Source organism: Podarcis cretensis (assembly GCF_951804945.1).
Source record: "Podarcis cretensis genome assembly, chromosome: 6".
Taxonomy (NCBI): domain Eukaryota; kingdom Metazoa; phylum Chordata; class Lepidosauria; order Squamata; family Lacertidae; genus Podarcis; species Podarcis cretensis.
The window spans coordinates 29,563,225-29,577,713 of NC_137175.1; the positions used below are offsets into that span (position 1 = coordinate 29,563,225).

Genomic DNA, 14,489 nt, shown 5'->3' on the forward strand with positions numbered 1-14,489 from the left:
AAAACCACCTTACCTTGTTTCATTTTTTGCTCTGGAACCATCATTCTGCACGGGACCTTTAATATTAAAAATAAGGAAATGGAAACTTATTTTAACATTTGTGTTGTTTTATGGAAAGACATAGGCAATAACTATGATTTTCACTATTGGTCACAATATATGCCATTCGCCTTTTAATTAATGCAAGAGATCAGAGTTCCCACAACAGCCCCAATACAGAGTATGGATAAAGTTTTTTGTACTTTAGAGCTGGAGTGAGCAGAAGGTCGGGACTTTGTGGAAAGCATGGCCTCCATGGGGCTGTCCCTGAATAAGTTTGGCCCAACTCATAGTCATGGACATGCCTTTGACCTGGTGTTCACCTCTAGTGATGTGAGTGATCTGACACTAAGAAAAAGTGAAACAAAAGAAGTGCCATGGTCAGATCACTTCCTGGTGCAACTGGACTTCTCCACGACCCTTCCCCTCTGCAGGGAGGTGGGACCAATTCGGATGGTCCGCCCCCGCCACTTAATGGATCCAAATGGTTTCCAGAGAGTGGTAGGGGATGCTTTATCCCATGTTGATGGCCTTTCAGCTGATTCCCTGGTGGCCTGCTGGAATGTGGAGTTAACCAGGGCTATCGACTGTCTGGCTTCGAAGCGCCCTCTCCGATTGCATGGAGCCCGGACAGCCCCATGGTTTTCTTCGGAGCTGAGGGCAATGAAACAATCGCTGAGACGGCTAGTGTATCGGTGGCAGAAAACTCATTCTGAATCTGACCGGACACAGGTTAGAGCTCAACGTCGAGCCTACCAAGTGGCGATAGCGACGGCAAAGAAGAATTTCTTCATTGCCTCTATTGCATCTGCAGAAAATAGTAGCAGGAGACTCTTTCAGGTGGTCCGCAATTTAACGGAACCACCTTTACCACCGGGGCCTTGTAAAGACCCCAAGATCTCCTGCAACGATTTTGCAAAGTTTTTTTGCAGATAAAATCACTCATATTCGGAAGGAGCTAGACACCACCGTGGGAGCAGGGCTGGGGTGGGAGAGTGCTAGAGCCCTGTCTGGTCAAGTTGCATGGAATCAATTTCAATCCGTTACCTCCGAGGATGTGGACAGGCTGCTTGGACGTGTGAAACCAACCACCTGTCTCCTTGATCCTTGCCCATCCTGGCTAATAAAAGCAAGCCGGGAAGGGCTGGGCGATGGGCTCTGCGGGGTGGTGAATGCTTCCCTCTGCGAGGGAACATTCCCAGATCCGCTGAAAGAGGCGGTCATTAAACCGCTTCTTAAAAAACCATCTTTAGACCTGGCCAGTATGGCCAACTATCGCCCAGTCTCAAATCTTCCATTCTTGGGCAAGGTGATTGAGCGAGTGGTTGCTGAACAACTCCAGGCACGCCTGGAGGATGCGGACCATTAGGATCCCTTCCAATCGGGATTCAGGCCTCATCATGGGACTGAAACTGCCTTGGTTGCGCTGGTTGATGATCTCCGGCGAGCTGGGGACAAAGGTGAGAGCTGTTTCCTAGTTCTGCTGGATCTCTCAGCGGCCTTTGATACAATCGACCATAACATCCTTCTGGACCGTCTAGAGGGGCTGGGAGCTGGGGGCACTGTTATACAGTGGTTTCACTCCTTCCTCCTGGGCTGTGTTCAGAAAGTGGTGGTGGGGGATGAGTGTTCAGACCCCTGGACCCTCACTTGTGGGGTGCCTCAGGGTTCCGTCCTCTCCCCCATGCTTTTTAACATCTATATGAAGCCGCTGGGAGAGATCATCAGGGGGTTTGGGCTGGGTGTCCATCAATATGCAGATGATACCCAGCTCTACCTCTCTTTCAAATCAGAACCAGTGAAGGCGGTGAAGGTCCTGTGTGAGTGCTTGGAGGTGGTTGGAGGATGGATGGCGGCTAATGGACTGAGGTTGAATCCTGACAAGACAGAAGTACTGTTTTTGGGGGACAGGAGGCGGGCTGGTGTGGAGGACTCCCTGGTCCTGAATGGGGTAACTGCGCCCCTGAAGGACCAGGTGCGCAGCCTGGGAGTCATTTTGGACTCAAAGCTGTCCATGGAGGCGCAGGTCAATTCTGTATCCAGGGCAGCTGTCTACCAACACCACCTGGTACGCAGGCTGAGACCCTACCTGCCCGTGGACTGTCTCGCCAGAGTGGTGCATGTTCTGGTTATCTCCCGCTTGGACTACTGCAATGCGCTCTACGTGGGGCTACCTTTGAAGGTGACCTGGAAACTACAACTAATCCAGAGTGTGGCAGCTAGACTGGTGACTGGTGGTGGCTGCCGAGACCACATAACACCGGTCTTGAAAGACCTACATTGGCTCCCAGTACATTTCCGAGCACAATTCAAAGTGATGGTGTTGACCTTTAAAGCCCTAAATGGCCTCGGCCCAGTATACCTGAAGGAGCGTCTCCACCCCCATCGTTCTGCCCGGACGCTGAGATCCAGCGCCGAGGGCCTTCTGGCGGTTCCCTCATTGCGAGAAGCAAAGCTACAGGGAATCAGGCAGAGGGCCTTCTCGGTAGTGACGCCTGCCCTGTGGAACGCCCTCCCATCAGATGTCAAAGCGATAAACAACTACCTGACATTCAGAAGACACCTTAAGGCAGCCCTGTTCAGCGAAGCTTTTAATGTATGATTTTAGTGTATTTTTGGTTTCTGTGGAAGCCGCCCAGAGTGGCTGGAGAAACCCAGCCAGATGGGTGGGGTACAAATAATAAATTATAATTATAATTATAATTATAATTATAATTATAATTATAATTATAATTATAATTATTATTATTATTATTATTATTATTATTATTATTATTACTATTATTATTATTATTATTAGGTAGATTGGGAATTACTGGCTCTCTTGGTAATTTGCCTCCCACAGACAGACCACAAGTAGTTAACCAAGAATAAACCTTGTCTGGATTGAGAGAAAACATGATCCCTGCTTCAGACATAACACGAAGGTAAACTGTGGCTTAGCTCCAGGTAGTGTGGTAGGAGAAGCACCGTGGAGCAGCAAAGCAGATACAATTTTTACTGTGGCTACCAGTATGCGTGCTCATTCATGCTTAGCCATGATTTGGCTTAGTGTTATGTGCAAGCCAATCACTGTCTTCAGTACTCTAAACATGCATGTAAAGGTTTGTAACCTAAAGCACTTTGGCTTACAGTCCTTATCAGGGTTCAATGCATTCTTCAAGAAAAGCCAAATGCTACCAACAATAACAAATGTTATTTAATATAAACAACTAGTTATATGATGCAACAGCAGTGTGCACAAATAGAAGGTAAATATTACTCACTTCTTCTGCTTGGAGCATCACCATTACTCAGCAGCTCAGGATCTACCTGCATGCCATCTAAACAGACAGACAACTCTCCAATCCCGTCGGTTGATTCTTTGTCACCAATAAGCATCATATTCACCACCACTTGTTCAACTATTGAAAATATACAAACAAAATCAATGTTCTCAACTGCCTTGTATTTTTATTGCAGTGAACTGATTAAGGTTTATGCAATTTCATGAAAAAGCTGAGGAAAGCTTTTAAGAAATGACCACAGTTCCATTTCATCTTACACATTCAGTGATCACTGCACATGGTGAGCCTCAGAAAACTTTACTAAATGGGGGCAATTCCCTTACTGAAAAATGGGATTCTGAAGCTTTAACTCCTTGTTAAACTCCCTAAATGTCCCTAGCAGAACAATGTATAATTCTCATTTATTTTTATGTCATCCCCAGGTTGTGCCACCCTTCTCTAAATAAAAAGCAGAAGCAAAACTCATCCATGAATATCTTTAACATCAAACAAAAGAGCCCTCATAACCATACAATTAATAATAAGAGTTTAAGCATAGTTGCATATTCTCTGTGCCAGGCCTACTACTGTAGAACCCCATTCATAAAGGGGACCATATAAGTCAGAACCTAAACATGTTCCAAATGAACCAAATTTTAGTGGGGACTTCATGGAATGATTTCTGGTTCTTAGGACCCTATGGAAGACTGCAGGGGTAGGCATCATACTTCTTAAGCTCTTTCATATTGACGTTTGCCTATATACACATACACCAAAGTTTACATCATTTTAAGTTATGGGCTTTTTGTATACTTACGTTTCATATTGTTTGCTTTGAGAGTTTCTTTAATTTCTAGAGTGGCGCTTCCCAATAAGACATCAGATTTCAACGTTTGGTGACTCCATACACGGAAGCACAGGTTGCTGACAGGTGAGACAATTCTAAAAAGAAGAAGCAAGAAATATTGTAATGCATACTCGCAAGTTCCATTTAAAAATACTTCTGAGTAACTTAGAATCATAGACTTATAGAACTGTAGAGTTGCAAGGGACACCAAGGGTCATCTAGTCTAACACCCTGCAATGATTTCAGGGTCAGGAATTTGAGCCCCATGTTGGGCAAAGATTCCTACACTGTAGGGCATGGGTAGGTAAACTAAAGCCCGGGGACCGGATCCGGCCCAATCGTCTTCTAAATCTGGCCCGTGGACGGTCTGGGAATCAGTGTGTTTTTACATATGTAGAATGTGCCCTTTTATTTAAAACGCATCTCTGGGTTATTTGTGGGGCACAGAAATTCGTTCACCCCCCCCCATATAGTCCGGCCCCCCACAAGGTCTGAGGGACATTGGACCAGCCCCCTGCTGAAAAAGTTTGCTGACCCCTGCTGTAGGGGGTGGGACTAGATGACCCTTCATGGTCCCTTCCAACAAAATCTCAACTAGATTATACATGACAGGTGGCTGCCTAATCTCTGCTTAAAATCTCCAAGGTGGAAGAGTCCACCACCTTTCATGGGAGTCTGTTCCACTGTCAAACAGCTCTTATCTGTCACTTACAGTTACAAAATTGACACCCCACCCCAAAAAAATGCACAAATCAATTGATCTTCCAAGAGCTATCATATTCCAAACAGTAGTAACATTGATAGAAAAATGTGGCTTTTTATGACAGAAATTAATCCTGCAAATATATGTTTACAGTGGCACCTCGGGTTACATACGCTTCAGGTTACAGACGCTTCAGTTTACCGACTCTGCTAACCCAGAAATAGTACCTCGGGTTAAGAACTTTGCTTCAGGATGAGAACAGAAATCATGCTCCGGCGGCGCGGCAGCAGAAGGAGGCCCCATTAGCCAAAGTGGTGCTTCAGGTTAAGAACAGACCTCCGGAATGAATTAAGCACTTAACCCGAGGTACCACTGGATTTCAGTAGCACATAAATGGGGAACCTTGTGCACAATAAAACAAAAACTCTAAGTGTATTTATTTCACAGTAAATCTTACAGGCAGATTTTTACATGCAGGTTTTGAAGTCTTAGAAGCAAGAACAGTATATACACCTTTCACTAAGTTTTAGGGGGAAATATCCTTTCTTCTAGCAACTATATGCTTCTTTAGTTCCCTCCTCATTCTTTCTACACTTTGGTTCAGATACAAAGATGTTTACAGTCGCTCACCTATGGACATTGGGACTTTCTGGGCTTCCCTTTTATGGAACAACTCCCTGTACTCCCCCCTATAGCCATTCATGAGGCTCAGGGAACCCACCTAGTGCCACACCTTACACAGTGTAAGGGGCTGAAACCCATATAACCTAGTTTGCAGAGCTACTGGTCTGCCTCCGTGCCTAATTAAAAACAAAACAAAAAAATTCTAAAACATTTAAACCAGTTAAATCAAGCCAATAACCTTTATTGGCATCACAGTATAAAACATTTAAGTCACTGGGATAATTAAAAGGACAAGGGTGAAGCTATCGAGGGTTATAAGGTCACACTGTGATCGTGTGCACTTAGATATTATACAAATCAGGTGAATGAATTAAAACTGATGGGAGGGGGAAAGATTTGGAGTTCTCCAATTACAGATCTTGGGAATGGCTCAGAACAAAATACTATTTCCCATGATCACACACCCTGATAAGACCTGCATTTTTCTCTTGTCAATATCCATCCCACAGTATAAGGCAGCTGCATTTCTGTTTCTTATAACAAAATAACAAAATAAGGAACATTTCCAAACCTACACTGTAAGATGTTGTTTCCATTTTGGACTATTAGTATTGTTGCACTTTTCTGTTTTCTTTGACTGTCCATCAACTGAGACTTCCACGTAAGGGCTGGGTCCAAACCATTTGTTTTTGTTTTCTTTCAACTTCGCAGAAATAACTATTGAAAGAGAATGAATGAGTGCTTTATTTGCTTCAGCAACTTCTAAAGTTTCTACTATTACCTAGCAAAGTAGATTATGGAACCACAGCCAAATTACAACTCTTTTACATTGACAGAAAAGACACCATGGCACAAAGTCCTTTCATTTGGATGTGATATTTACATTGGACCAAAGATTTCCCCTTCCATTCAATCAATTTAAAACCTAAGATGAAACATTTGTCAAGTCATGACTATAGCAAGCCATTTAATTTTCTTAAACCTTTCCAAAACTATATTCACCACCCCAATTCTGATCCGTTTAGCTCTTGTTGCTGGAATGCCCGCCTTTTGCTAAGTAATTACATGACACTTTTTAAAGCAGGGGTAGGCAACCTAAGGCTTGTGGGCCGGATGTGGCCCAATCACCTTCTCAATCCGGCCTGCGGACGGTCCAAGAATCAGCGTGTTTTTACATGAGTAGAATGTGTCCTTTTATTTAAAATGCATCTCTGGGTTATTTGTGGGACATAGGAATTCGTTCATTTTTCCCCAAAATATAGTCCGGCCCAGCACATGGTGTGAGGGACGGTGGACCATCCCATGGCTGAAAAAGGTTGCTGACCCCTGTTTTAAAGTAAACATAAAGATACACACATTTTAAGTTAGGTGTAAAGATGCATGCAACAATCTTAGTTCTGTGTGCTCCATTTGCACTCACACATATTCTTATGCTGTACCATACCAACCACAACCAATCTTTTATGTTACCACTATTGGCTGCAGCATGTAGCATTTCAAAAAGTGGACCAATTAATTTTGTATGTCTTCTTGTTGTCTTGGTGGTATTTATATAGCTACACTAGTCAAATTTAGCACCAGAAGTGTTGAGTCTCTCACTGCAGTTACGAAAGTGAAATAAGTAGTAAGTTTTAAACAAATGTGCTTTATTTAGAAAGCTGAAGTGTGTTCTTCAGTGTGCGAGTTAAGTAATGAGAAAGTGAGCCTGACTCGACAAAATTAACATCAAGCAAATAAAAATCTTTCTCTTTAGAAATTGTACCACTTAGCTGAGGCAATTTTACCACTCAGCCAAGATATATTTTACTTCTGCTCGCACCATTGCAAGTGGCTTATTTCTCTCTGGTCTTGCCTCACCATCAACTGTTCACATCTACTAGAACTTTTACTGCCAAAATTACTTACATATCTTGTCAGTCTGACCACTTCAAGCCCTTCTTTAAATCCCAGAATTGGTTTTTTGCCTGCACCAGGATGTTTCACAAGCTTCTTGCCCTTATCTTCAAAACCCTCCATGTTTCTCCCCCCACCCCCAATTTTTTTCTGTTGTTGTATCCCAACGCACCGCTTCCTGTGATTTTCGCTTACCCAGGTCTACTCTACTCAATTATTTGAAGAGATCTTCTGCTACTTGAAACAAACCCACTCTTTCTCCCTTGCTCTCCTTTATGATTGGAATGGCCTTCCAGAACATCTCTTCATGTGACTACCTATGGTCACTTGCTTCAAGCCCTTCCACACATTTTTCATGAAGCCTTTGAAACAACCCTCTATTCTCAATATCCTGCAACTAAAGTGCATGTAACTAAAATAATTGCACATTCTTCCCTTGTTCATCCCTGCCATCAGTTCCCTTCCCTTCTTCTGTTTCCCTATAAACCTCTTGAGGTAAGGGAATGCAAACCTGTTCTTTGTTAATTACCATGTAAACAGATAATTCCATGTAAACAAACAAACAAGTACACACTGCATATGTGGAAGTGGCTAAGAAGTGGCAACTACTTGGCTATATGGCTTATAACTTGTGTGAGTGGTCAGTCACAGAACTTGTCATCTGTTGCTTGGAGATAAGTGGAATTCTCTACATATTGCTTATGATCATGATTGCAAGCTTATCTGTTGCCTCCTGGGCCAGTCTGCCTGCCTCTTGATAGATAGCAGAGGTTGCTTAAACTCCTTCCCCCCAACCTCCCCATTTCCTGACCGAGATCTCTCCATATCCAGTTTCCCCAATGTTGGCAGTCTCTTATGATGTCATTATCTTGACTGACAACGCTGCAGACCTACACAGTCCTCGTCCTGTTTTTACAGTAGATGCACTAGTGCCTGGGTCATTGCAAGTATTGACTAGCTAAGCCAAGCTTTCCTTGGTAACACTCAATTTTTCTTGACTCAGGTGAGGCCTCACTGGGACATTTTTTCTAAAGTAACACTTATGGGTGTTACATACAAGGTGAAGACGCTAAATTCTAACATAATAAATAATTTGCAGGAAGTAGATTCTGTGTTAACTACTTACAACACAGTTATGATAGATGAAACAGATTTTTCAAAACAAAACGGACTTTAAAAGTAAGTTGCGACACCGCCCCCAGTGCCTTAAAAATAAAAAAAATCACCTATCATCTGGTTCTTCAAGCTAGGAGTTTATACTGATCACTCATTCATATACATTTGGCCTTAACTGTCATAGTGAAGATGAGCCAAAATAAAGTTTCCTTCAAAGACCACTGTTGATATCCATTAATATGTTCAAAGAAATATTAATGAATCAACAGAAAAGGAGGCAATGTGCATTCTTTCCTTAAAAGATTATTCCTTAGGCCAGTGGTTTTCAACCCTGGGCTGCCTTGAATGATTGTCAGGGGCACTGCAGGCAACACTGGACTCTATCCCTCTTTACTTCCTTCCCTCCCTCCTCTGATGCCCTCTCGCATCTCTGCCTCACAAAGGCTTGTGGGGCTGTTTGTTGCAGCAGCCCTGGCTACAAGCTCCCCACTATGCACTAGTTGTAATGGGTTAAAACCAATTTATAAAAGGTCTGCAGAAACCTGCTTAAAAGACACTGAAATAACAAAGCAGAGTGATTAAACCAACAACACTAGCTGGAACAGAAAAATTATTTAAAGGCTTCTGGAGCAAAATTCCATTAAAACACATCTGAATCAACAAAGAGAAGGAGCAATGTGAACGTAGTAGTGGAAAAATTCTGTTCCAGTGGTCACAGAGAAATAGTGACAGAGAACATGTTCAGTCCTCAGCATCTCCAGTCAAATCTTGGATAAGGCTGGGAAAGATGTTCTGACAATGTTAAGGACTTTGGGGCAGTTACAGTTAGATGGGCAAATGGCTTGACTTGATATGAGGGATCTTTATATGCCTTCCAATAGGATTTGTTTTACATTTTCCCACAAAGATGTGGGAAAAGGCCACAAAGATAGGCGTCTGCAATTCCTTCAGTTACCCTTAAAAGCAAAGGCTCTACAGTCAGCAAGCAGCCCTGTTTGAGACACTTACCAGTGATCTGAAGCTGTGATTTCATAGTTAGTCCACTGATAGGCTCTGAATTTGACCCATTGCCAGCCATACCACAGGAAGGTACATGAACCTGAATGAAGAAACAATAAATAATAACTTTACTCTTGAGATAAAGAGACTAAAATTGAGTTCAACTGAAAAAATATAAATGTAAAATTAAGCTCAGTTGCCGTATACATTAATATAGTAGACAACTACACTATAGGATATCTAGATAGACTCCCACAAGAGGTTGTAGACTCTCCTTCTTTGGAAGATTTTAAACAAGGATTGGATGGCCATCATATATGATCTAGTTGAGATTCCTGCATTGCAGGAGGTTGAGCTAGCTATTCCTCAGGGTCCCTTCCAACTCTACAATTATATTATTTTATACATGATGGACAGACCAAAGTTTCTTAAAGCAAACTACAACAAAACAAATACTGGTGAAATGCCTGTTGTGATCATTTGTAATGAAGTAGCCAAAATATGTGGTTCTCTTCTCTTCCACCCCAACTCATTAGCAGATGCAAGCAACCAGTGGCTTGGGAATAAGGTTGTGTCTTCATCTTGCACATGATCACATCCATTTACTTTCAGTGACAGAGCTGAATCAAACATTCATTTATACGGTTACAAAGATAAATAAATGTTCAACAAAAACGATCACCACTGATACATCCCTCACCCCTTTCAAATGGACTTTGTTAACTGATTCTCCACACAGACAGGAAAAGTATTGACATGGTCTCAGCTGATTCTAGTACCAATTTCCAGTGTGAGCTACCCAACATGCCCTGCCTCACCTGCTCCCACCATCCCTTTCTTGTATTTATGTTCTTTTTCATTAAAACAAAATGGTTTGTCCTTAATTTTCTTGGATTAGATCTAACTATAAAATATTTAGTATAACATCTGTATATACAGGAAAACACAATAAAAACACAGTTAATTAACTAGTGCAGACTGAAGTTGGAAAACAGCTACATATACAGACATAAATGAAACTGAAACAAATTACTCACACTAGATGAAACCCCACACAACTAAAATATTTCTTCATGTACAAACTGCTATCTAATAACCCCACAAAGTTTCCAAAATGGCACAGAGCTATAAACAGCTTCCGCAAACCCCATGTGTCAATATATTTCAGCATATAGTTCTGGACACTTCCACTAAGATTTGGAGAGTACCTGCCAGACTTGACTGAAGTTGTTTAATAATAATAATAATAATAATAATAATAATACCCCATCCATCTGGTAGGGCTGAATATCAGAATCTTAGATGTGGGACTAGAAGGTCTCATGTAAAACAGAGTTTTTTAGTTTCAAAGTTCAAGAAATTAATTATTCCTATTTTCAAGTTTACTTTAATATGCCTCACAATTTGATAAGCAGACCTTAGTGTTTTAAAGTTATCACCTTTGAATAAATAAGGCACCAACACTTTCAGGCTGGTAATAAAATTAATATTTCAAACATTTGCCGAGCTGATGTCAGCGGTGGTTTCTTCTTCCTGGAAATCCTCAGCTATAGGAAGCATGGTTTATGATAAGAACCTTTTAGAATTTGCTGTATTAATGAGGTGCTGCTCTCACCTCATGAACAAAAACATTTCCCTACTAGAAATGGCAGCTAACTTAATTATGCAGTTTATAAGAAGAATAGAGGAAAAAAGAGAAAAACAACAACAGCCCAGCAGTTTCCTGTAATTCAGTAATTTTCAGCTTTGCATCTGTGTGGACTCTGGACTCCTACAGACTTCTACAGAGCTGCCATGTTCCCCTCCAGACAGAAGCTTTGTGCTTCAACTGCTGCAGAACCATCAACAGCAGCAGCAGAATGCATGGGGGTCAGGGAGGATCCTGTCACTGTTACTCTTCAACACCCACCTCTTCGTGTTTGCATTGAATATGTACTTTTTGTGTGAAAAGCCAGTTAGTATCTTGGTTATTTTTCCCTCACTTAGTGAATTAGGGGGTCTCTCTCACTAATAGGACTTTTCATTTTGGAGGCTGAGCACTCTAGCATAATGCCCCATTGACATGTACGGCTTTTTACACAAATAGGAATCTATGAATAATTCACATGGCATGAGCTGAATTGCAGGGAAGGGAAAGGAGACAAAGAGCTTATGATTCCTTTGTGTGTGTCCCCTCCTTTCTCTCTTCAGTCAATTCCAAATCCCTACTTCCCTTTGCTATCCTTTTCGTGGCAAAGAGGAAAGACTTTGCTGCTGGAATCATCATGCTTTAGGACCCAGGCTCTTTCCCAGACTACGCAAGCAGCTCCCCAGTTATAGCCCAGGGAAGTACAATTATATACATGATTAAGAGGAACCAGGACTCCATGTGGCGCTGCTGAATATGACTATCAGATTCAGCTTACATATTCAGCAAGTTCCTGGTCTTACCTCTACCAGGAACATACTAGGTGGACTTAGGCAATCTCACCTTTAGTTCCCCATGTGTAACATGGGTGACCTTGGGCCAGTCACCATCTTTCAGTCTAACATACCTTACAGGAGGATCATATGGAGATGAGGTGAGCTATGTAGGCCACCTTGAGTTCCTTGTATAAAAGGTGAGATACAAAGCAAAAATAAATGATGAGATAAAAATAATACTGTGCATCCTTATAGGATTGCTATGAGAATTACAACAATAAAACATAGGGCAATTGCTGTAAGCACTATATAAATGCTAAGCATGATTAATATTAATTTCTTCCTACTATAATTACCGTATTTTTTGCACCATAACACTCACTTTTTTCCTCCTAAAAAGTAAGGGGAAATGTCTGTGCATGTTATGGAGGGAATGCCTACGGGTGGCATGCCTACGGATTTTCCTCCTCTAAAAACTGTGTGCGTGTTATGGTCGGGTGCATGTTATAGAGCAAAAAATACGGTACTATTGCAAATAGTTAGCTTGCTGTATGCACATATGAGAAAGGTGGGGGATTTGTTTTATGGAGCATGGGACTCCATGGGTGGAGATGAATCAAACTTCTGGGGGCCAGGAATATAACCAGCCTATCTTGGGATGCACAGCTCTAATTTATCTACTTTAAGAAAACTCTGTGATGGTTAAAAAAGCATTTTCACAACCTAGCTTTATTTGTCCCTATGGTTAAGAGGAAAGCCTCTGGGCTTATTTCAGTCATATGAAGTAATTCCTATTTAGCAGAGACATGCAACCTGTTTGATTATCTCTGAAAAGACAGAGACAATTAGAAGTTACTTTCAACTTGTCAAAATTAACCATAGGTTAATGTTCTAGCTATAGTGTCTGACAGCACCACGGAGGAGACCTGTGTGAATGTTTAACAGAAAGGAATACAACAGACAGAGAAAGTTACTATTTGTTATTATTAACCTAATGGTGAATTCAGAGGCTGAGTTTTATGCCATGCAGTGATCTCTATTTAACATAACCCATTGGTGGCAAAACTGTCTGAACCAGTTCAAGGGCATCACATTTCACTTGGTTAAAAAAAACGCTCCTCTGAAGTGCATGGGCCTCAGTAATTCAACTAATCGGGACCTCCTTTGCCCATGACTTATATCACATGATCATCATGGTAGGAGATTAGTCATCTGAAACAGTTATAAAAGGAAATGCTTCATATAAGCATCCAATAACCCTAAAACATTAGGTAAGGAGAAGTTTCTGATGCTCACTATTATGCAAGTCTGCAGATTTTGAATCTTTAAGAGCTTTCACAACTGTAATTGGCAGGTTTAGCAATCAAGACAGTAGTGAGCCCTGAAACATCACCAGCAACCTATACAAGTGATGGAAAACTCATTCTCTAAGTGCCAGTATTTACCGTATTTTTCCTTCTATAACACACAGATTTTTTTCTCCTAAAAAGGAAGGGGAAATGTCTGTGCGTGTTATTGAGCGAATGTGTGGTCCCTGGAGCCAAATAGTGCGAGGGGAGGCAAAAAAAAGCAGGCAAAAATCAAACCGCGCGTCTCCTAGAAGGGAAACTTGAAAAGAGGAAGCGGTTGCTTTCCTGCATTCTGCCTCAGGGTCTTACTGCCCACCCACCTCTGTTTCCTTGCTGTCTTTGCTCAAACGGAACAAAGAGCAGGGAAAGCCCCTCCCCTCCAGGCAAGTGGAGGGGAAAGCAGAGTGTCTCCGTGCTGCTGAAAGCATGCCGGAGGGAGAGAGAGAGAGAGAGCGCGGGAGCTGGCTGGCTTGGGTGGGTAGGTGAGGGAAAACTTTTGCCTTCCTTTCCTCCCGTTATACCCCTCTCCTGCATTCTTAGCCAGCTGCTTCTCTGCACACCCCTCTCCTGCTCCTTGTCCCTTCTGTGTTTTTCCTTCCCTCCCCACTTAAAATGTGGTTAAAAAGCATGGATCCACATGGATCCTCAGGATCTTTGCATTGGGTCAGCCCAAATTCACCATCAGATCCCATAGCATGTCCATGGCTACAGCCTGCCCCCCAAAAATCACGCACCCACTGTTGCCTGGGGCTGCAATGGTGCAAAAATGTGGTTAAAAAGCATGGATCCACATGGATCCTCAGGATCTTTGCATTGGGTCAGCCCAAATTCACCATCAGATCACATAGCATGTCCATGGCTACAGCCTGCCCCCCAAGAACCACGCACCCACTGTTGCCTGGGGCTGCAATGGTGCAAAAACGTGGTTAAAAAGCATGGATCTACATGGATCCTCAGGATCTTTGCATTCAGTCACCCCAAATTCACCATCAGATCACATAGCATGTCCATGGTTACAGCCTGCCCCCCCAAAATCACGCACCCACTGTTGCCTGGGGCTGCAATGGTGCAAAAACGTGGTTACAAAACATGGATCCACATGGATCCTCAGGATCTTTGCATTGGGTCAGCCCAAATTCACCATCAGAGCACATAGCATGTCCATGGCTACAGCCTGCCCCCCAAAAATCACGCACCCACTGTTGCCTGGGGCTGCAATGGTGCAAAAACGTGGTTACAAAGCATGGATC

General features: G+C 42.4%; 1 protein-coding gene across 3 annotated transcripts in view; it reads right to left on the minus strand.

The window, feature by feature from the left end:
* The window catches only part of ITCH (itchy E3 ubiquitin protein ligase), a 54,200-nt gene that overhangs the window by 26,455 nt on the left and 13,256 nt on the right, over positions 1-14,489 (minus strand). Inside the window, exons 2-6 of one of the 3 annotated variants that reach the window (XM_079979108.1) lie at positions 9,497-9,587; positions 6,055-6,196; positions 4,123-4,247; positions 3,306-3,443; positions 14-56 (exon numbers count right to left, since the gene is read on the minus strand). In XM_079979108.1, coding sequence (XP_079835234.1) covers positions 14-56; positions 3,306-3,443; positions 4,123-4,247; positions 6,055-6,196; positions 9,497-9,566 — 518 coding nt within the window. In that variant the 5' untranslated portion in view covers positions 9,567-9,587. Of the gene's footprint in view, positions 1-13; positions 57-3,305; positions 3,444-4,122; positions 4,248-6,054; positions 6,197-8,026; positions 8,165-9,496; positions 9,588-14,489 lie in introns of those variants that run through there. The other 2 variants (XM_079979109.1, XM_079979110.1) reach the window with 2 other exon arrangements.